This window comes from Choloepus didactylus, chromosome 2 (assembly GCF_015220235.1).
Source record: "Choloepus didactylus isolate mChoDid1 chromosome 2, mChoDid1.pri, whole genome shotgun sequence".
Classification (NCBI taxonomy): Eukaryota; Metazoa; Chordata; class Mammalia; order Pilosa; family Megalonychidae; genus Choloepus; species Choloepus didactylus.
The window spans coordinates 83,899,975-83,923,526 of record NC_051308.1 but is presented as its reverse complement, the minus strand read 5'-3'; the positions used below and the strand labels follow the sequence as shown (position 1 = coordinate 83,923,526).

General features: G+C 36.2%; 1 protein-coding gene across 4 annotated transcripts in view; it reads left to right on the top strand.

Moving 5' to 3' along the window:
• The window catches only part of TDRD5 (tudor domain containing 5), a 122,524-nt gene that overhangs the window by 56,165 nt on the left and 42,807 nt on the right, over positions 1 to 23,552 (top strand). For all 4 annotated transcript variants that reach the window (XM_037812807.1, XM_037812803.1, XM_037812799.1 and 1 more), the window contains 4 exons: positions 1,914 to 2,119; positions 16,710 to 16,930; positions 20,970 to 21,182; positions 21,716 to 21,782. In XM_037812807.1, the coding sequence (XP_037668735.1) occupies positions 1,914 to 2,119; positions 16,710 to 16,930; positions 20,970 to 21,182; positions 21,716 to 21,782 (707 nt within the window). The remainder of the gene's footprint in view (positions 1 to 1,913; positions 2,120 to 16,709; positions 16,931 to 20,969; positions 21,183 to 21,715; positions 21,783 to 23,552) is intronic.

The window sequence follows — 23,552 nt, the reverse complement described above, 5'->3', positions numbered from 1 at the left end:
TAACCTAGCCGCCATCATAGGTTCTCCTGAAAATGTTTTGTATAGGTCTGGTGATATTGTTGCAATTGGGTTAACCTGTATTATGAAGGAAGACCATCTGAATTTTTAAATTTACTTTCTTCAGTGTCCAAATTTTGGGATAATTCTGAAGGAAACTAACTTTCTGAAATGGTGGTCTGATGAGAAAAAAGTAGATAGATAGTTCAGTGCTTCCTGACTCTGTGCATCAGAAGCTTTTTAGAAATACATGGAGATTCAGAATAAATGGGTGTGCATTGGGACCCAGCATTTGTATTTTTTTATTTGGGGATAATTTTAGGTTTACAGAAACGTTGCAAAGATAGTGCAGAAAGTTCTCATATACCCTTTGCCCAGTTTCTCCCAATATTAACATCTTACATTACCATGATACTTTTGTCAAAACTAAGAAATTAACAGTTACCTTATTATTAAACTCCAGACTATATTCACAATTTACCAGTTTTTCCATGAATGCTCTTTTTATGTTACTGGGTCTAATCCAAGATGGCACACCACATTTAGGACACTTATGTTTTATTTGTTTGGTTTTGGTTTGGGGGCTTAGTTTTTTGTTGTTGTTGTTGTTGTTGTTTTCCAAAAATTTTTATTGAGATCATTATATGCAGTTGTGAGAAATAGTACAGAGATCCCAGGTACCCTTTACCCAGTTCCTCCGGTGGTAACATCTTACAAAACTACAGTGCAATACAGTGCTTGTATTTTCTTAAACCTCTATAAGTGATTATGATGGACAGCTTTTTTCCAAATATAAATGTCTTTATTGATTTTTCTGATTGTTAAAGTAACTCATGTACATTCTAAAAATATAAAAACAGCACAGTCAAGCATAAAGTAGAAAGTGAACATTTCCCATCATTCTACTTCCCAGAAATAATGCTGTTGGAATTTTGATTTATAGCCTTTCAGACTTTTTACAATGTATGTATAGGCATAACTTTTTTTTTTTTTTTAATTACAAAAGCAGTACATGCTTGTTTTAAAAGTCCAGCAATACAGAGGTAACTGGTGTTAATAGTTTTAGCATGCATCTTCTGGACCTCTTTTATATAATATAGTTATTGCTCATATATGTAATTTTTTTTAACACAAAACAGTATTATGTAAATATTGTGTAAGTCCTTGATTTTTATACTTAATAATTGTGAATGTTTTTCGGTATTAGTATATACACATTTATTTCATCCTTTTTAACTATATTGAATTCTATTATGTGGCTGTCTTACAATTCATTTAACCAGTCTCCTATCATTGGAAATTTATATTGTTTCCATGTTTCACTATTATAAAAAATACAGTGATAAATATTCTTGTACCTGTATCTTTGTGCACTTACTAGTTATTTCTTTGGGAGCCACTATGATTTTACATCTATCTGTAGTCTGTGTTAATGTGCCAAGCTTTTGTAGTCATTATACACATGTGAGTTTAACAAAATATGTGATTTGATTTGGGAATTTTTTAAGAATGTAGGCATTATACTATAATATATTAAGTAGTTACGTATATTATATGTTAATATAAGAAATATACTGTCTTAAAGCAACACCAAATACTCACTTCTTAATTTGAACAAAAGGTAAATTCAAATCAGGATGTTGAAAAATAAAGCCTTGCACCAAAGTTTAAGAAGTCTTAACCACACCACAACTGCCTCTTCCCCCAAACACACTCACACATACACGTGAATAATTTGTTTAATATTTATTCCCAACTGGAACTCCCCTTAAATCTCTCTGCAGTGAAAGGTCTGTATTTTTCATTTATTGGTGTCTCCCCAGGGCCTGACCTAGTACCTGGCACGTAAAAGGGTTAATAACAATTATGCAAATTATTTTAACAAATATACATAGACTGCTCTATTCACATTGCAGATGGAGCTGTTTCATCAGTCCAGAATTCCTGTATAGTTCAACCAGATAAGAAAATAGAAGCCAAAGCTTGTGTCTCCAGTCCCCCTAGAAATTCACGGTGTACTGCTGCTTTCAAGACTACGTGGGATAGTCCTTTGAAAAATCGTAAAGAGCCAGAACAGAAGGTTTTCAAGAAGCCTAATCTGGTGGTAAAGCCTTTACAGCTGGTGAGTGATATTTACAGACTTTGTGCACTGGAGATTCAGCATTATGAAAAGCAACTGAATGAACATTTCTTTAAATCCAAATTCTTTTTAGAAAAGTCTTATTTCTAGTCTACTAGTCTTGTTTCTCTTGTTGGAAAAGACCAGATCTTTGGTCTTAAAACACCTAGTGCAGCATTTCTTCTGGTTTTCAGTCTTTTATATAACTAGCTTTCCCTCAAGTCTTATTTTTAAATTTTCAGATGATTTTAAAGTTTTGACAATTCTCTCTCTCTTTTTTTTTTTAGAACAAAATGGAAAATTTTATTAAACAGCATTTTTTATTCCCACTACATGTAATATTATTTTACTAGCCTTGATCATGGCACAACAGCAAGGGAAAACAATCATCAAGCAAAACATACTTATCCCTACATATGTACATGCAAAGTGGACGTCCACATATATAAACCACAACCGGACATTTGAAAGATAATCACATAAAAGCTCTGCCTTATTTTGTAAACTGGTTCTTTGGGACTAACTACAGACTTTCAATGTTTTTTTAAATCAGGTGTCACAATGACAAAATCCATTCCAACATTTTTTCTTTTTTTAATAGTATATCATCTAAGAAAGCTACTGTGACTCCATAGTATCTGATAGTCCATATTCAGATTTTTCCAATTGTCCCCCAAATTTATATCCAAGACCCAATCAAGTTGCAAGCATTGCATTTGGTTCCCATGTCTCTTTAGTCGCCATTAATTTAGAATAGTCCTCTTGAGACCAGTGAACATCTTATTCATTCAATGGTTTTAATATTCAATGGTTTCATCACTCAATGCTGATCCCTGCCTGAATCAATTCTTCGTACAAATTAGTGATTTTCTAATTTTATCATTCTTTCTACATTTTAATTGCCAACTGAAAAGAAGAGGTTTACATTTTCCCCCTTCCTCTTTTCTCCTCTTTGTTTTGGGATGGAATTTTTGTTTGTGTGTGCATTGTTTTTTGTTATTATTTTTTTTAGTATCATTATGGACTTACAAATTTTTTTTTTCATTCAATGTGTTATCATTATTGTTTTTATGCTTCAAATTGTTCCACATTTTGCCAGTGGGAATCCTTCAAGTGGGCTCTTGTATCTTTAAACATGTCCCCATCAGTTTGTGAGCCTTTCTTGCTTTCCAACACAATAGTATTTGGAAACCAAAGTCTAGAACTGAGTATACTCATTCTTATTGAGGCATCACTGCTTCTAAATCCTTTCTCACAAGTACAAGTAATCCTCCAAGGATGAGGGGACAATTCTCTTTTGATGACATTGGTGATTCTGTATCAGTGTGTTTTGAAGTGTGGGTTTGAAGACCCCAGAGGGCTTTACATGGAAGAATTGAGGGGCTCTGTTTTTTGGCTGTATGGCTCAACAACTGCAGCCCGTTAACTCTTTTTTATGATCCTCAATGGTAGGGTGCTTTTATTTTTTTTCTCTTTCATTATATTTCCACACATTGCTCTCTCTTGTGTTCTCATCTTCAGTTACTTACTCTGTTGTCTTAAGGAATAAATTGCTTACTCTTCTTCCCTTCTACCCTCTGTACCTGGCTTCTTCCATGGAGAAAAAAAAATTGTTTGGAAACCTTCTGTATTTTCAGAAGGACATCATGAAGGACTAGAGGAAAACAATATATTTTAGAATGAGAGTGTTTGCCAAACTCGTTTATTAGATAAGTTGTAGAACAACCATGCATAACACAGGATTCCCATATACCACCCTATCATTGACACATGCATTAGTGTGGATTTCTTACAATTGATGATAGCACCTTTTTGTAAATGTACTATTAACTATAGTCCATGACTTAAGTTAGGGTTTACCTTTTGTGTAGTGTACTTCCATGGATTTAAACAAATTTTTATTCCATTATCATATATACAACTAACATTTTCCCTTTTAATCACATTCAGATATATATTTCACTGCTGTTAATTATATTCACAATGGTGTGCTACCATCAACACTATCCATTACCAAAATATTTCCATCATTCGGAATAGGAGTGTTGTACATTTTAAGCATTAACTTACCATTCCCTATCCTGTCCCCTGGTAAACTTTATTCTAGAGTCTGACTCTGTGAGTTTGCTTATTCTAATTATTTCAAATCAGTAAGATCATACATTATTTGTCCTTTTGTGTCTGTCTGATTTCGCTCAACATGATGTCTTCAAGGTTCATCCATGGTGTTGCATGTATCAGGAGTTCGTTCCTTTTTACAACTGAATAATATTCCATTGTATGTGTATACCAGAATTTATTTATCCATTCATTGGGTGAAGGATACTTGGGTTGCTTCCATCTTTTAGCAATTGTGAATAATGCCACTGTGAACATTGGTGTGCAAATATCTGTTCAAATCCATGTTTTCAATTACTTAGGTTTGTACTTGATAGTGGGATTGCCAGATGATATGGTGGTTCTATACTTAGCTTTCTGAGGGACCGCCAAAATGTCTTCCACAGCAGCTGTGCCATTTTACATAGCCATCAGCAATGAATGAGTGTTCCTATTTCTCTGCAGCCTTTCCAACACTTGTTATTTTCTATTGTTTTTAATAGTAGTCATTCTAATGGGTGTAAAATGGTATCACATTGTGGATTTGATTTGCTTTTCCCTGATAGCTAATAAAGTGCATCTTTTCATGTGCTTTCTGGCCATTTGTGTATCTTCTTTAGAGAGATGTCTATTCAGGTCTTTTGCCCATTTTTTTAATTGGATTGTCTTTTTGTTGTTAAGTTGAAGGATTTCTTTATATATGCTGGATATTAAACCTTTATCAGATATATGTGTTTTCCAAATATTTTCTCCCATTGTGTAGGTTGTCATTTGACCCTCATAATAATGTCCTTTGTGGCACAAAAATTTTTAATTTTGATGGGGTCCCATTTATCTATTTTTTTTCTTTTGTTGCTTTTGCTTGGGGTATAAAACCTAGGAAATCATTGCCTAACAAAAGGTCCTGAGGATGCTTCCCAACATTTTCTTCTAGGAGTTTGTTAGTTCTGGCTCTTATATTTAGGTCTTTGATCCATTTTGAGTTGATTTTTATGTAAGGTGTGAGGTAAGGTCCTCCTTTTTCTTGCACATGGGGATCCAGTATTCCCAGTACCATTTGTTGAAGATACTATTCTTTCCCAATTGAGGAGTCTTTGCCCTCTTGTCAAAAATCTGTTGGTCATAAATGTGAGGGTTGATTTCTGTGCTCTCAGTTTGATTCCATTGGAATATATGTCTGTCTCTTGTGCCAATACTGTGCTCTTTTGATTATTCTGGCTTTGTAATTAAGTTGTAAGATCAGGAAGTCCTCCAACTTCATTCTTTTTCAGGATGGTTTTAACTATTGGGGGTCCCTTACTTATTCATATAAATTTGATGATTGGCTTTTCCTTTTCTGCAGAGAAGGTTGTTGGAATTTTTATTGGGATTGCTTTGAATCTATAAATTGCTTTGGGTAGGATTGACATCTTAACGATATTTACTCTTCCAATTCATGACACAGATTCTCCTTCCATTTATTTAGTTCTTCTTTGATTTCTTTTAGCAGCATTTCATAGTTCTCTGAGTACAAGTCCTTTATAGCCTTGTTTGGATTTATTCCTAGATATTTGATTCTTATAGTTGCTATTATGAATGCAATATTTTTCTTGATTTTTTTCTTCTGGTTCTTCATTGTTTATTTATAGAAACACTACTGATTTTTGGCAGTTGATATTGTACCCTACTACTTTGCTGAATTCATATAAGAGCTCTGGGAGCTTTGCTGTGGATTTTTCAGGATTTTCTATGTATAGGATCATGTCATCTGCAAATAGGGAAAGTTTTACTTCTTCCTTTCTAATTTGATGCCTTTTATTTCTTTTTCTTGCCTATTTGCTCTGGCTTCCAATACAATGTTGAATAATTGTGATGACAGTGGGCATTCTTGTCTTCTTCCTGATCTTAGAGGGAAAGCTTTCAGTCTTTTACCATTGAGGAGGATGTAAGCTGTGATCTTTTCATATATGCCCTTTACCATGATGAGGAAGTTTCCTTCTATTCCTAGTGTCTAAGATGCTGGATTTTGTCAAATGCTTTTTCTGCATCAGTTGAGATGACCATGTGATATTTTTCCTTCATTGAGTTAATATGGTGCATTATATTAATTGATTTTCTTATGTTGAACCAACCTTGCATTACTAGGGATAAATTTCACTTGATCATGGTATATAATTCTTTTAATATGCTGTTGGATTCTATTTGCCTAGAACATTGTTAAGGATTTTCACATCTATATTCATAAGACATATTGGTCTGTAGTTTTCTTTTCTTGTAGTATCTTTATCAGGCTTTGATATGAGGGGGATGTTGGTCTCATAGAACCAATTGTACCCTCCTCTTCAGTTTTTTGGAAGAGTTTGAGAAGAATTGGCATTAAATCTTCTTGGAATGTTTGGTAAAAGTCCCCTGTGAAGCCATCTGGTCCTGTGCTTTTCTTTTTTGGAGGTTTTTGATTACTGATCCAATCTCCTTACTAGTAATTAGTTTGTTGAGATCTTCTGTTTCTTCCTGAGTCAATGTAGGTAACTTGCATGATTCTAAGACTTTTTCCATTTCATCTAGGTTATCTAATTTATTGGCATACAGTTGCTTATAGTATACTCTTATAGCCCTTTTTATTTTCAGCAGGGTCAGTAGTAATGTGCCTTTTCATTTCTAGTTTTCTTTATTTATATCCTTTCTCTTTATTTTCATTGTCAGTCTCACTAAAGATTTGTCAATTTTACTGATCTTTTCCAAGAACCAACATTTGGTTTTGTTGATTCTGTCTATTGTTTTTTGTTTTCTCTTTTATTTAACTCCACTGTAATCTTTGTTACTTCCTTCTTTCTGTGTGCTGTGAATTTAGTTTGCTTTTCTTTTTCTAGTTCTTCCAGTTCTGAGGTTAGGTCTCTGATTTGAAGTCTTATTTTTTAGTGTAAGCATTTAGACCTTTGAATTTCCCTCTCATCACTGCCTTCGCTTCATCTCATAAGTTTTCATGTGTATATTTTCATTTCCATTTCCCTCAAGATATTTCTTACTTTTGTTTCTGATTTCCTGTTTATCCCATTGTTTAATATCCATATGTTAGTGAATTCTCCATTTCTCCCTCTTTTATTGATTTCTAGCTTCATTCCATTGTAGTTGGAGAATATGCATTGTATGATTTCAGTACTTTTTTAATTTATTGGGACTTGCTGTGTGACCTGACATATGGTCTGTCCTGGAGGATAGAGAAAGAATGCATATTCTGTTGTTCGTAAAGTGTTCTATGTATCTCTTTTAGTTCTAGTTGGTTTAGAGTTTTCTTGAAGTCTTGTATTTCCTCATTGATCTTCTGACAAGATGTCTATCCATTATTGAAAGTGGAGTATTAACTTCTCCTACCATTAATATGGAACCGTCAATTACTCCCTTCAAATCTGTCACTATTTGCTCATATGTTTTGGGACTCTGCTGTTAGTGCTTGTATATTTATAATTGTTACGTCTTCTTGTTGAATTGTCTCTTTTCCCATATGTCCCTCGTAACTGTTTTTACTTAAAGTCTATTTTATCTGGTATTGGTATACCTACCCCAGTTCTCTTTTGGTTTCTACTTGCATGGTATATTTTTTCCATCATTATCACTTTCAACCTATTATATCTTTGAATATAAATTGAGTCTCTTAGAGAAAATACAGTTGGGTCATGCTATTTTATTGATTCTGCCAATCTCTGACTTTTGACTGGAGAGTTTGACTCATTTACATTTAAAAGTCACTATTAATAATGCAGAACTTTCTTCTGCTATTTTGCTATTTAGCTTTTTTAAGTGTTGTACCTTTTTTTGTCCTGTTATGGACAAAGACGGTAGATTCTCTGCGTGATGCATGCAAATAACCAATTCCTGAGACACCAGGGTTTCAAAGAGAGAGAGTTTATTGCTAGGCATGGAGCAGGAGAGCAGTAGGCCTATCACCCTAAAAATCTGTCTCCCCAAATGGCAGTAATTTGGATAGTGTTATAGTATTAAAAGATGGGCAGGGTTTAGGATAATGATTACAGTGGCTCCAGACCATGTAATTGGAGGTGTTCTAATTATCGAACATGCACAGATTGATTACATGCTTAGTCATATGTAAGAAAACAGTGGCCTGAATATGATGATGGGTGTGATGTTTAGTATTATAATGAGGTGTAGGTCACTTAGAGCATAGTCTAAGCTACGGCATATATCAGGAGGGCCCATTTTGGTTAGATCCAGTTTTGGTTATCAAGATAACTTTGGAATTGGGGTGTGTTAGTTCTGGGTTGACCCAGAGCCCTTTATTAATAAACATTAGGGGCTGTCTTTAGTGATCATAAGACTAAAAAGTCAAAAAACTGCATTAAATGGTACAAGTAAAGGTCAGTCACGAGGTTTTTACAATCACGAGGGTACAAGATAAAGGCTATACAATCATTATCAGACACGAAGGCAGCTGGATTACCTTTCAGAGATTTCAGGTATTTCCCTCTGTCTATTCTAAATATACCAGAAAGTAAAAAGAAATATCTATATAATGATTCAGTAATTATGATCATCACTTAAATGCTAACTTCTCAGTTTCAGTTCCTCAATTCTTCTGTTACTACCTACTTTTATATTTATTTGATTTTGGGGTTGTACCATATTGAGTGCCTTCTCATTTCTATCTGGAGATATATTCACATATTTAATGCAATTTTATTGAGATATATTCACATACTATACAATCATCCGAAGTATACAGTTGATCACAGTATCATCATGTATTGTGCATTCATTTCCACAATCAATTTTTGAACATTTTCATTACTCCAAAAATAAAAATAAGAACAAAAATTAAAATAGGAGTAAAAAAAAAACCACCAAAAACATCTCATACCCCTCCTCCCCCCCATTATTCATTTACTTTTTGTCCCCATTCTTCTACTCATCTGTACATACACTGGATAAAGGGAGTGTGAGCCACAAGGTTTTCACAATGTAATGGTCACACCATGTAAGCAATATACTTACATGATTGTCTTCCAGAATCAAGGATACTGGGTTGCAGTTCAACCGTTTCAAGTATTTCCATCTAGCTATTCTAATACACTAAAAATGAAAAAGTGATATCTACATAATGCATAAGAATAACCTCCAGAATGACCTCTCGGCTCCATTTGAAATATCTCAGCCACTGCAACTTTATTTTGTTTCATTTCTCTTCCCCCTTTTGGTCCAGAAGTTTTCTCAATCCTACGATGCTGGGTCTAGGCTCACCCTTGGGAGTTATGTCCCACGTTGCCAAAGAAATTTACACCCCTGGGAGTCATGTCCCACATAGGGTGGAGGGCAGTGAGTTTACCTGCAGGTTTGGCTTAGAGAGAGAGGCCACATCCGAGCAACAAAAGATGTTCTCTGGGGGTGACTCTCAGGCACAATTACAAATAAACTTAGCCTTTCCTCTGTAGAAATAAGCTTTATCAGGGCAAGCCCCAAGATCAAGGGCTCAGCCTCCTAAACTGGTAGTCCCCAATGCTTACAAGAATATCAGGAATTCCCCAGGTGGCGAAGTTTAATATTTCCAGATTTTTCCCCAGTCCCTCAAAGGGGCTTTGCAAATACTTTTTATTCTCTGCCCAAATTACTCTGGGATATATCAGGGTTCACACTAACCTGTACAAACCAAACAGATCTCACCACCTATTCAGGGTTCCATGTAATTATGGTGTTTGAATAAACTGACCATACAAGTTAAATTATATAGTGTGCTACAGAAAATATAGATTTGCACCAAATAAACATCTCTTCCTTTGGTCTCACACAGAAGTTACAGTTTTAAAACACAGTCAGTATTTACCCTTTAGTCCTATTTGCCTTAGTCCCAACCAAGTCCATTTCATTCTTATCTCTAATTGAAGTCTGATCTGTTTTTCAGCTTTTTTAAGAATTGCTTTATGGGGTAATGCTGACATTCATAGCTGCTGAACTCTGCCTGTGAGTCTCAGGTTTCACACAAATACCCAAAGTTACAGGGACTGACTAGGTTATATGCAAACAGCTCAGCATCTCAGAGTTTAGAAGTGACCGTTAGACCTCATGAATGGATGTGAGTACTGTAAGAGCTTACAATCTAGGCATCTTTACAATAAGTCTTCCCCTGATAACCTATGCTCTCAGATTCAATTCTCAGAGTTTGCACATTATAGTTAGTCCATATTAGTGAGGCCTTATTAGGTTTGTTGTTTTGATTCTAGCTTATTTACTCAACATACTGTCTTCAAGGTCCATTCACCTAGTTGCATACCTTACAACTTCATTCTTCTTGCCATCACTCAATATTCCATTGTATGTATACACCACATTTCACCATTCCGTTTATCAGTCAATGTACCCTTAGGCCACCTCCATCCACTGAACTTCATGAATACTGCCACCATAAACACTGGTGTGCAAATGTCCATTCGGGTCCCTGCTCTCAGTTCTTCCAGGTATATACCCAATAACGGGGTTGCAGGACCATATGACAACCCCATTCTTAGTTTTCTGTGGAACCACCACAGTGCATTCCAGGTGGGCTGCACCATTCTATTTCCCCACCAACAGGAAATAGGTACACCCCTCTCTCCACATTTTCTCCAGCACTTGTTTCCCTCTGTTTATTTTTTAAACAGTTTTATTCATACACCATACAATCCATCCTAAGTAAACAATCAGCGATTTCTGGTATAATCACATAGTTATGCATTCACCACCACAGTCTATATAAGGATATTTCCATTTCTTCCACAAAGAAAGAGGAAGAGGGAAAAAATGAAGGCAAAAACAAGAAAAGAAGGAAAATAAAAGTAAAATACAATAAAAGGTCAGACAATAACGACACCCAGAATTCCCATGCCATTCCCTTATATCCTCTCCCTTATAGACATTTAGCTTTAGGATATTGCCATTGTTATAATTAATGGAAGCATCTTACAATGCTACTGTTAACTATAGACTCTAGTTTGCATTGATTATATTTTCTCCCCTATACCATCCAGTTTTCAACACCTTGCAATGTTGATATTCATTTATTCTCCTTCATGTAAAAATATTCTTATATTTGTACATTTAATCACCATCATTGGCCACTCTAGGTTTCACTAAGTTATAAAATCCCAGTCTTTATCTTCTGTGTTTTCTTTTGGTGTCATACATGCCCCTAACCTTCCTCTTTTCAACCATACTCACAGTCATCATTGTTAAAAGTACTTACAATATTGTGCTACCATCACACAGTAATGTGCTGTCCATTTCTGATCTACACAATTCTGTTGAACCTTCTGTACTCCTTCAGTATCAAGTCCCTGGTCTCTAACTTCTTTCTATTTCCTGATAACCTATGTTCTCATCTTTAACTCTCACTTTCACTCATCAATGTTAGTTCATATTAGTGAGACCATACAGTATTTGTTCTTTTGTTTCTAGCTAATTTCACTCAACATAATGTCTACTGTCTACCGTTTTGTCTTTTGGATTTTGTATGTCATATTTTACTTTTATTTTTATTTTCCTCTCCCTCTCTTTTTACCCTTACTGATAGTCTTCATTTCTATACTCTTTTCCAAATCTCTCTCTCCTGTCTTTTCCTATCTGCCTGTACTGCTTCCTTTAATATTTCTTATAGACCAGGTATCTTTTTTACAAACTCTCTCAGTGTCTGTTTGTGTGAAAATATTTTAAAATCACCCTCAGTTTTGAAGTACAGTTTTGAAGGACCATTTTGCTGGATATACAATTCTTCGTTGGTAATTTTTCTCTTTCAGTATCTTAGATATATCATACCACTGCCTTCTTACCTCCATGGTTTCTAATGAGAAATCTGCATATAGTCTTATCAAGCTTCCCTTGTATATAGTGGGTTACTTTTCTTTTGCTGCTTTCAGAATTCTTTTTTATCTTTGACATTTGATAATCTGATTATTAAGTGTCTTGGAATAAATTTATTTGGATCTGTTCTCTTTAGGGTATGCTGCTCTTCTTGGATCTATCATTTTCTTTCTTTCATAAGATATGGGAAATTTTCAGTGATTGTTTCCTCATTGTTCTTTCTATCACTACTCACTTCTCTTCTCCTTCTGCAAAAACCATGACATATATTAATGCACTTCATGTTGCCCTTCAATTCCCTGAGACCCTACTAACATTTTTCCATTCTTTTCCCTATCTATTCTTTTGTTTGTAGGATTTCTGACATCCTGTCCTCTAGTTCCTGAATCCTTTCTTCTGCCTCTTCAAATATGTTGTTGTTTGTCTCCATTGTGTTTTTCATCTCTTCTTTTGTGCCTTTCATTCCCATAAGTTCTGCCATTTGTTTTTTTCAAGCTTACAAATTCTTCTTTATGGTCACCCAGTGTCTTTTTATATCCTTCATCTCTTTTGCCACATTTTCCTTCAGTTCATTGATTTGATTTAGCATATTTATTTGAAGATCTTTAATTAGTTGTTTCAAGTCCTGCATCTCATTTGAAGTATAAATTTGTTCCTTTAAAGGGCCATATCTTCATTTTTCCTAGTTTGATTTGTAATTTTTTGTTGTCTAGGCATCTGGTTCCCTTGATTACCCCAGTCAGATTTTCCCAGACCAGAGGGTCCCAAGTCCCAGGAGGAGGATGTAATCATTATCAAGTTTCCCTGAGGATGAGACCCAGCAGGTTGTCAGACTTTCCTATGAGGCCTCTAGATTCTGTGCTTTCCTTTCCTGCCAAGCTGGTGGTGCTTGTCAGCCCACAGCACCCCAGCAGCGTAAAGAGGTGTGGTGCCTTTAATTCTCAGCAGACCCTGTTCCAGCCAGGGGCTGAGGGTAAATCAGAATCCAAGCTGAAGCTGTTTCTGTTTTGTTTTGTTTTTTTTTTCTTTTTCCCCATGCCCTGGGGTCTGAATGTTCTGAGGAAGGGCAGCCACTTGAGCTGGGCCCAGCCCCCCTTTTCTTAGGGAAGATAAGCCCTTTAGGGAAGTATCTTCTTCACTTGACTTTTTCCCTTCTCTTTAACCATCTTAACTCCACCCTTTTCTGGGTCAGTGCTCACAATTGTAAATGTCTGGGGCTCTCTAATGAGCTACTTAGAATGAGAGAATAAAAAAGAAAAAAGACAGGAATCCCCTTCTCAGAGCCAGCTCCCAGCCCCCCAGTTTCGCCGGTCAGCTGGAGTTAGTACCCATTTCTGTGTGCCGCTTTTCTTGGGACACAGCCCTTTTCCAGTATTCTGAGCTCATCCCGCTCCAAATGCCTCTGCTTTTTATTTATGTATTTTTTTTTTTCTGTCAGCCCTGCCTCCTCTCTGCAGGGAGGGACCTCACACGATTCCTTTCATGCTTGCTCCGGGTTTATCTGTGCTCATAGCTTGTATTCAGTAGTCCAAATTTGTGAATTAAAACTGTGATTGGAGCTTGGTTGAGCTACCTTCCCTTGCTCCCGACAGATATCACTTCTTTTTCCCACAGGGAAGTGTTCCAACTCAGCCTGCCTTGCTTTTGGGGAGGGGCACCAGCTCTGCAGTTTGGGGAGCTTTACTTACAGTTCTGTGCTGCGATCTCAGCCATTCCACCCATTCCAGACTGATGTACGATGAGTGTCTGGTCATGGATGTCTCCCCAACAGTTGTTCCTGGTATTTACTAGTTGCTCTAGGGGCCTAACTAAATTCTACACCTCCCTATTCCCCGCCCTCTATCTGGATATATTTTTCATCTGTTTTTTTTTTTTTGTGTGTGTGTGTGTGTGTGGTTACCATGGAGTTAAAATTTAATATCCTAAAATATCACAGTCATATTTGGTTTGATACCAAATTAACTTCAATAGCATGCACACATACTTTTCCTGTACCTCTTTTTGCCCCCACCATTTTTTTGTACTTGTTACCACTTATATCTTTACACTGTATATCCAAAAACATGTATTTATCATTACTTTTTATGCATTTGAAGTTTAGCACCTGTAGGAAGAAGTGGAGTTAAATACCAAGGAACACTGCAAATAATACTGGCATTTATAATTACCCAAATGATTACCTTTATCACTGACCTTTTTGCCACTATCTAGTGCCCTTTCCTTTCAGTCTGAAGAACTCCCTTTAGCATTGCTTGTAGGGAAGGTCTGTTGGTGATGAACTCCCTCAGCTTTTGTTTGTCTGGGAATGTCTTGATCTCTCCCTCATTTTTTCAAGAGAGTCTCATTGGATATAAAATTCTTGGTTGGCAGTTGTTTTCTTTCAGCACTTTAAGTATTTCAACCCACTGCTTGAGAAACTGGCACTCAGTCTAATTGAGACTCCCTTATTTGTAACACATTTCTTTTCTCTTGCTACTCTCAGAACTCTCTCTTTGTCCTTTGCATTTGCTAGTGTAATCAGTATTTGACATGGTGTATTTTTCATGTTTATCCTGTTTGTTGTTCTCTGAGCTTCTTGGATATACATATTCATGTCTTTTGCTGAGTTTGGGGAGTTCTCTATCATTATTTCTTTGACTATTCCTTCTGCCCCCTTCTTTCTTTCTTCTCCTTCTGAGATTCCCATAATACTTATGTTGGTATGCTTGATGTTGTCCCATAGCTATCTTAGGCTATTTTCACTTCTAATATTTCTTTCTTCTTTCTGTTCCTCAGCCTGACTCATTTTAAGTGCCTCGTCTTCAGGTTCACTGATTCTTTCTTCTGACGGATCCAATCTGCTTTTCAATCCCTCCTGGGCATTTTTTGTTTCAGTTATTGTGGCCTTCAAGTCCAGTAGTTCTGCTTGGTTCCTTTTTAAAATTTCTATCTCTTAGACTCTCATATTGTTCATTCATTATTTTCTCGATGTCTTTTAGTTCTTTCTCTATATTTTCCTTCATCTCCTTGAGCATTTTTAAAATCCTTCTTTTAAAGGCTTTGTTCACTGTGTCCACATTCTGATATTCTTTGTTGGTGTTTTCTGGGTTTTTATCCTCTTCCTGTGGATGGGCCATCATTTCTTGTTTCTTTATGATTTATTCTTTTGTTGCACACTATACATTTTAAAATTTATCTTAAAATTTAATATTTTATTTTAATATAAACTCAGGATTTATTCCCTGAGATGTCTGTTTCTTGATTTTGTAACCACCTGGTGATAAGACAGCGATTTTCTTGAGTCATCCCTCCTATCAGGAATGTCTGCCCAAGGTGACTGCAGTGTGCAGGGTTTTCCTGTCTTTCTGGGCCTCTGTCTTGTCCTGGGCTTTTGCTTGTTAGTTGTTTTGGAGTTCCCTTATTTACAGGAATTTGGTTGTTCCCTCTGTTTCCCAGGGACAGACCTCCCTCTCCTGTGTGTTTGAAGCCAGCAAGCCTTTGCCCCAAGCTGTCCATCTCTATAGTTTCTTATGCTCCTTTCCTTGTCTCAAGCTGCTTCTCCCTGGAGGGCAAATTCTGGGAAGAGGGGCATGCCAGAGAGGAGTTTCTCAAATCAGTCTTTCCCATCTGAAATAGGGCCAAGAAACCACAAGGTGTGGGCACAGCCTGGCTCCACAGTGCCTTGAGGAGGAAGTCAGGAAAAGCACCAAGCTTCCCAAAAGCCTGTCCAGTAAATGCAGCCCTTCAACTAACTGTCCCCACCCCCACCCCAGCCATGAGGAAGCGCAGGGTCCTTAAGTCTCCACTGCCTCCCCCCATCCAGGCCAGTTGAAACACTGGCTGCCACTACCTTTGTCCAGGATGGGTTGAATCCATGGCTGCCCTCAGAGATGGGCCTCCACCAGTCTGGATTCAGTAATCGAAAGCGATGATCAGTGATTGGCCATGCCCGCCCTGGTCTTGGGAAAGAGGGCTTTTATGTTCCTTTCTGTCACCAGCGAGCTAGCCGTGAGAGTGGGAATAGGTGCTGATATCCACGATGTAGAAGGAGCAGTTTACTGTTCTTCACTGTCATTTATCAGCCTCTTCTCCTGCTCTTCCTTGGATGCTGAACAGTATTCTTCTGGTCCCCAGAGTTTCAAAATAGTTGCTTCACACAGTTCCTGCCTGTTCAAAAGTTGTTCTGGTAGAAGGATTGAGTCTTAGAGCTCCCTACTCTGCCACTTTGCCACAATCCTCTGAGAAACACTGTTTCATATTGGAAGTATAGTCTGAAATTTAATCCATTACTTAATGTTACCTTTGATTGTCGCTAATGTGGGTAGATAAGAACCATCTTCCTTCAGCCTGAATATTTCAAGTATCATGTTTTCAATTTTGTATTAAACAATTGAGTAACATACTTTTTAACTGTTTACCTAATGTTACAAGGCAGTAATTATCATTGTTTAAAAGAGGTAAGACTTGCCTGGAGAATTTTTTTTTTTAAGTGAATAATTGTGGGCCTCATTCCCAAGTATTCTGATACAATAAGTCAGAGCTAGAGCCCAAGAATCTGCATTTTTACAGCTCCCCAGGTGATTCTGATAAGGATGATTCATGAAATATGCTTTGAGAAATATTGTCATAGGGTTTGAAATGTCATCCAAAGGTTTATAGTACTTTCTTCGATTTTTTTTTTTTTTTTAACTTGTAGCAAGTAGGAATAAATAAATCACAGCTCAACCTGGCAATGGAAAATCATGATATCCCACCAGATGCTGTACAGGACAAGAAATTATGCAGACTTCCACCATTAGATACCAGTACCCTTGTGGGGGTCTTTGTGGAGTATATTATCTCTCCGAGTCAATTCTACATCCGAGTCTATAGCAGGGATTCGTCAGAGTTACTCGAAGACATGATGATTGAAATGCGGTAGGCATCTGTTCTTTTTAGTGTATTTTCCGTTTGTCTCACTCTGAGTCAACAGTTTGCAAACATTTTGGTCTTAGGACTCTTTAAAATTGAGGACTCAAGAGAGCTTTAATTTATTGATATTAATCATATAGAAATTAAAACCAAAATATTAAAAATAAAGATCCCTTCTGTGTTAATATACGTAACATTTTTATGAAAAACAGATGAGTGGCATTGTTTTGCATTTTTGCAAATCACTTTAATCTCTGGCTTAGTAGAAGACAACTGGATTTTAATACCTGCTTCTGTTTGAGATAATGTTGTTTTGGTTAAAGTATATGAAGAAAACCCTGGCATCATACAGATATGTAGTTGGAAAGAGGATTATTTTAATAACCTTTACAGAAAATCATGATTATTCTTATTTGAAAATATACCAAAACTTGACAATGATGGTTTCTTAAAGATTAGTTAACAATGTGAAATTTGAACTTTTTGTATTCTATTATTTTAAAATCCATTGCTCTGTTTTTGCACTTTGAATGGATCCAGGACTGGCTACGTATTTGCAGGGCCTAATGCAAAGTGAAAGTGTATGGGCTTCTTGTTTAAAAATTATTAAAAATTCAAGACAGCAATAGCTGAGCTTTATTCAAGTGTAGGACCCCTCTAAGAACAGACTGAAATGAAGCCGGCCCTGAAGAGATCTTTTAACTATGTATGTTTTTATAGCATGCATTGGTCTTTTAGAAAACACTGGATCACTGAGTTACACAGATCTTCCAAATGTTTGCTGATGTCTTCACACAATATCAGATTGCATTCATCAATATTATCCTAATCTCATTAGAAAAGTCTTAAGTTTTGGGAAGGTGTCAGATTCATGATTTTCCAAAATCCTGATTTTCACTGGAGACACCTCGGGAAGTGCTTTATGTGTACTTGAGTTCTGTCACAGATGATATTGAAAATATGTTAGATGTTCACTTGATTGGGATTTTATGAAATTACTCCGTTTTACCACTTCATCAAGGACATTCCTAGGTGAAACTGGTTTTGTCTTGTTTTTCTTTTTAACTATGATGGCATGGCAGTGACTAAAAAAGACTGCTCATACCGTTTGGTGCCATTGCTTTGAGCTAAGGCGCCTACGATGTTGCCACCATTGCAACCATCAGTGAAAATATCAGCACCATGAAAAGGGCAAATAATATTTAGTATTATTATGAAAATAATTTAAATAGGTTCGATCTTGTGGGCTTCCTGAAAAGATCTCAAAGCCCAGGGGTCCATGGACTACACTTTGAGAACTACAGCTCTAAATGATCTCATTTCTCCACCAAAAATGTATATTCTCTGTTAGCAAACACCTGTAAAAAGTGGACATTTTCAGTTACTTTAAATTTCTTCATGAACAACAATGTCTGATTTTTACGTTGGTGTCAAATATAAGAATAATTTATTTCATTTATTTTGTGTATCTCCCAAAGTATTCCATGTGTTTTCCTATTTCACTGAATGACACACTCATCTCCCAACCCAGAACACCTGGCATAATGTAAGTCACATAAAAATCACTTAGTAATTACTTACTATATATTTTATTCCATATGTCTGTGAGAGGTAGTATATCTTATAAAGCACACTTTTTGGCTCTATGACTTTGATGTTGCTTTACTTCTCTGGGCTTTGTCTTCTCATCTCCAAAGTAGGGGTCATAATAGTACCTACCTCACAGAGTTGCGAAGATTAAAGTACTTGGAACAGAGCCTGTCACATATTGGCTTCTGTGATTATTTATACTGTAACCACTGTGTGCTTGATGTGGGGCTGTTGAGGCACTATCAGAACGAGGATAAGACATGGTCTTTTGCTTTGTGACTAGCTGGGGAGATAGGCATTGGATAAGTGGGAGATTGTGGGAGCCAGTAGTTCTGTCTGGGTAAGGTTGAGAAAATTGATCTGGGCCTCAAAAACGAGTAAGAGTTTGCCAGTAAAGGGGGTTTGAGTAGGTGTATACTGATCCAAGGCAGCATTGACAAAATGTTGAGTAGTGTGTTCTGGGAACAATGAAGAATAAGTAAAGTTAGCACTCACTGGGGTGGGGGGACAGTGACTGGATGTGAGACTGGACAACTAGGGAAGAGCTAGATTATGAAAGGCTTTGAATGCCATGGAAAGGAATTTTGATTTTATTCTGTAGACTCTGAGGAAACCCTGAATGTTTTGAGAAAGGAGGGATATCAACAAGGTTATATTTTAGAAGGATAAAGCTGGTTACAATGTGGAAGATGGATGGAATGAAGGAAATAAGATCAATTATCAGGCTGGTCTTGGTGAGAGATGTGAGAATGGACAGAAGGAGACAAATTAGCACAAGATTAGGTCTTGGTATCAAGAATGGGGTTGAAGAGACAAGTGGAGAAGGAGAATTTGAAACTGCATTGGCTTTAGAGTTTAGGTAGGTTTGAGCTGGGGTGAGAAGTTAGAAGTTTACTTTATACATAGTGTTTCTGAAGTGGCAATGATGAGTAGACAGTATCAGTTGGAATTAGGTTTAATCACTATTACAGAGACCTACCTAAATGATAGTAGAATAAGAAGTAGAAGGGAGGCTGCGAAATCTGAATGGCCATATGTCCAGTTAAAATTTGTGGTCTCTATTAGTAGGAAAAAATAAAAGGAGAATGAATATTGGAGGACAGCTAGGATCTTTTCCACATAGTTGGAAATAAAGTTTAGAAGCTCAGAAGGGATGCTGGGTCCAGAGACAGAAATAACAAATAATCAATGTATGATTAGTAATGTTAAGCCATGAAAATGTATGAGACAGTGTGTATATCAAGAATAATAATAAATAGCTAATATTTGAGTGCTTACTATGTTTGAACACTGTCGAAAACTTTCACGTCTTAACTAATTTAACCCTTACAACAGCCATGAGATAGGTTTTATTCTTATTATCCCCACTTTACTATAAGGAAACTGAAGCACAGAAAGATCAAGCATCCTGCCCAGAGTCAAACAGCTAGTAAATGATGGAGTCAGTATTTGAACCCAGATTACTGGTTCCAGAACCTGAGTTCTTATGTTATACTTCCTAAAGATAAGACCCCATGAACCCAAACTTTTAATGGAATTACAGAGTCATTAAAGGAATAATTACTGAGGAGGAAGAAGTAGTAGAGAATTGTGTCTTGAAAACTAAGGTAGGATAGAGTTTAAAAGAGGAAAGAATCAGTCATGCTGCAGAGAAATCAAGTATATTGAAAACTGAGAAGAGAGGCTATTGGATTTGGGAATTAGGCCATTGATGTCTTAGAAAAGTCCACTTTGGGACTGTCGGGGATAGGTTCATGTCCCCCACAAAAGGCATATTCAGGTCCCAACACCTGGTCCTGTGGGTTTGAAGTCATTTGTAAACAGGACATCTGAAAATGTTACTAATGTTATGCCCAAACTTAATTCAGTATGACTGAAGCCCTTATAAGTGAAGGAAATTGGCAAGAGCAAGAAACAGGAAGTCAATGGAACTCAGACCAGAAAGAAGACAGTGCCATGTGCATTGCTGTTTGCCAGAAAAACCGAGGCCCAAGGATCTCCAGCAGTTAGTCCCAAAATACCATAGTCTTTGGTGAGAAAGTATCATTTGCTGATGCCTCAATTTTGTATTTCTCCTAACCTCAAAACCATGAGCCAACATATTCCTTTTATTTAAGCCAACCCATTGTATGGTATTTGTTTTAGCAGCTGGGAAACTAAAACCAGGGAGTTCTTAGGAATGAAGTTGTGTTACATTTTATTCTGCAGAGGATATGAGATAAGAAAATTAGTGTATAAGTTTCTCTTTAAAGAAGTTGGCTGTTATAGAGAAGGGGTTTGGATAAGAAAAAAGAAAAGAAAGTTAATTGGAATTAAGAAGTATGAACAAATCAGGAAAAGTCAGGATTATTTCCTTTGCTGTTTGCAAAGACTTTCCTATTCTTGATACTTCAATAAAAATTACCTTTTATTTTTGTTTCCTTTATGGGTTTCTCTTTATCATGGAATTCCACAGACGCTGTTATTCAAATCAGCTGGTTTCAGAGCGCTATATCATGCCAGAATATTTTATCCAGCCAGGACATCTCTGTTGTGTAAGGATTTCTGAAGATAAGTGGTGGTATCGAGTCATTATTCATCGAGTCCTTGGGAAACAGGAAGTTGAGGTGTTCTACCCAGACTTTGGAAATATTGGAACTGTTCAGAAGTCCTCCCTCAGGTTCCTCAAGTGAGTTAACAAATTTAGTAGGGATAATGGGCCATTTAAATTTTGAACCTTAATGCTGAAGCTCTGTAGAGTTGGGGTCTCTCTTCCTTTTCTCTTGCCTTCCTCCCTACGTGCTTCCCTTTCTCCCATTCCTCTTCCTTCTTAGTGCAGATTTGGAAAATGGTCATTTAGTTTCACAGATGAATTCTAATCTCTTGTGTCTTCTTTCACATGACTGAATTTGAATGGACCACAAAACTAAATTTCCATCTCTTATTAAGAAAATGATTCTTTGGGTCACACTAAGAGGAGCATCGATACAGTGAGAAGGTTGAACTGTTGCCACCTGTAATTTAATTGCATGGTCCTCAGGGTATTATCTTTTTAAATTTTGTTTCTTAGATTGCTTTAAAGTACAAGAAACTAATTTAAAAATGCATGAATAAAATGGTCTGAAATAGTGGGAATAGCTAAATTCATGAAATGGATTAGATGCTCCATGAAATACAGTCTTAAAAATATTAAATATTCATATATGTGATTATCTATTGCAGGTGCTGCTACACAAAGCTCCCAGCTCAGGCTATCCCTTGTTCTTTGGCTTGGGTGAGACCAGTGGAGGTATGTTTGCTTGTTTCCCACCTAGTTAGCAAAAATTTGAATGTTTACTATGTGCTAAGAACTGGTGTGGACTCTTAGAATCCAAAAATAAAACATGAAACTAGTTCTTAAAGAAATTATCGTATATAGTATGGAGATATACATGTATACAAAAATTGTTGTAGTATGTGATATTTGCTATAGCAATGGTTTTTAACAGTGTTTGATACAGGTGTAAAAGGAGGAGTGCTCATCTTTGGCCAAGGTAATCAGGGAAGATTTCATAATAGAGGTGGCATTTGATTGGAACTTTGAAGGAAGAGTTCAAATATAACTGGACAGAAAAGAGAACCAAGACATTCTAGGCAAAGGTGGAGTAGCATAAAACATCTCAAATTTGGGGAATTTTAAGTCATTTTGTTTGTCTATAGAATATGGAAAGAGCTGGAGTAGGTGCATAGAAAATGAGGTCAGAGAAATTGCAGGAACTTAATGTGGAGAGCTGTGTTCAGAAGGCCGAACTTTGTCCTTTAGATGCTGGGGAGCAACTTCAGGGTGTAAACAGGGAACTTTCACAATTCTTAAAGGAATTCTCTAATAACATTGTGGGAGATGATTGGAGCAGGATGAAGCAAGAGACATTTCCATCTATATATTTACATTTGTTTATAATTAACATATGTACCTGTTTTTTTTTTTTTATTTTCCCTCAGAACTCTTTAATATGCATACCATACACATTTATTACACCATATTTCTTTACTGGTTTAACCTAAATAACTTACCAGTTGCTTACATGTAAAGAGATTATTCTTTTAAAAATATTTTCCCATTCTAAAATGAATGCTTACTCCTTAAAGAAAATCTGAAAAGTACAATAAAAAGGAAAGAAAATGAAAACACAAAACAAAATACAACACTATAATTCCACCACTCAGACACATCCAGTTTAGAAATTTGGTTTTGTTTCTTCCAGGTTATTTTATTGATGATGAGAGTGAAGGTTTGCATGGAATTTTCAGGTTACATAATAGTAATAATAATATTTTGTATTCTGCTTATTTTTACTTAACATTATAGCATAAATTACATTATCACAATTCTCAATTTTAATGGAATCATAGTAATCTACAGGTGAATGTGCATCATAGCTTGTTTAACCATTCCTTCATTGTTGGACATTCAGTTTGCTTCTAATTTTCAATATTATAAATATTGTATCCCATGTATAGTTTTTGTGCACGTCTGTATTCAAGCTTATGAATTTTATTCCTGCTAGGTTTCTTTTCATTACTCTCATATCAGCCAGATGGCTTCCATTTTATGTTGCTATCTTTGCCTTTTCTTCTTTCTTACTTCTAAACTCCTCCTGGCCTTAGGACCTTTGCTCATTCTGATGACTGTAATAGCTTACTCCAAAGAATTTTCATGGTTGGCTCCTTCTTGCCATTCAGATCTAAACCCAAATGTAATTTCCTCAAAAAGGACTTCCTTGACCAGCCAATTTAAAGTGTACCCTTCTAGTTCAGTCATTAATTGTCACCTTGCTTTAACTTCATAACACTTAGCACTATCTGATATCTTATTTGTTTATGTTTTTATTTTCTTTCCATGTAAGAATGTAAGCTCCCGATATCAGGGACATAGTCTGTCTTGTTTATCACTGTATTTCCAATTCCTAGATCAATATTTGGTGCATAGCAGGTGCTCAATTAATATGTTTTTAATTAAGTGAATGCATCTCACTTTATTTCTGTCTATTTTTATTGATTTCAAAAATAATAATGCATT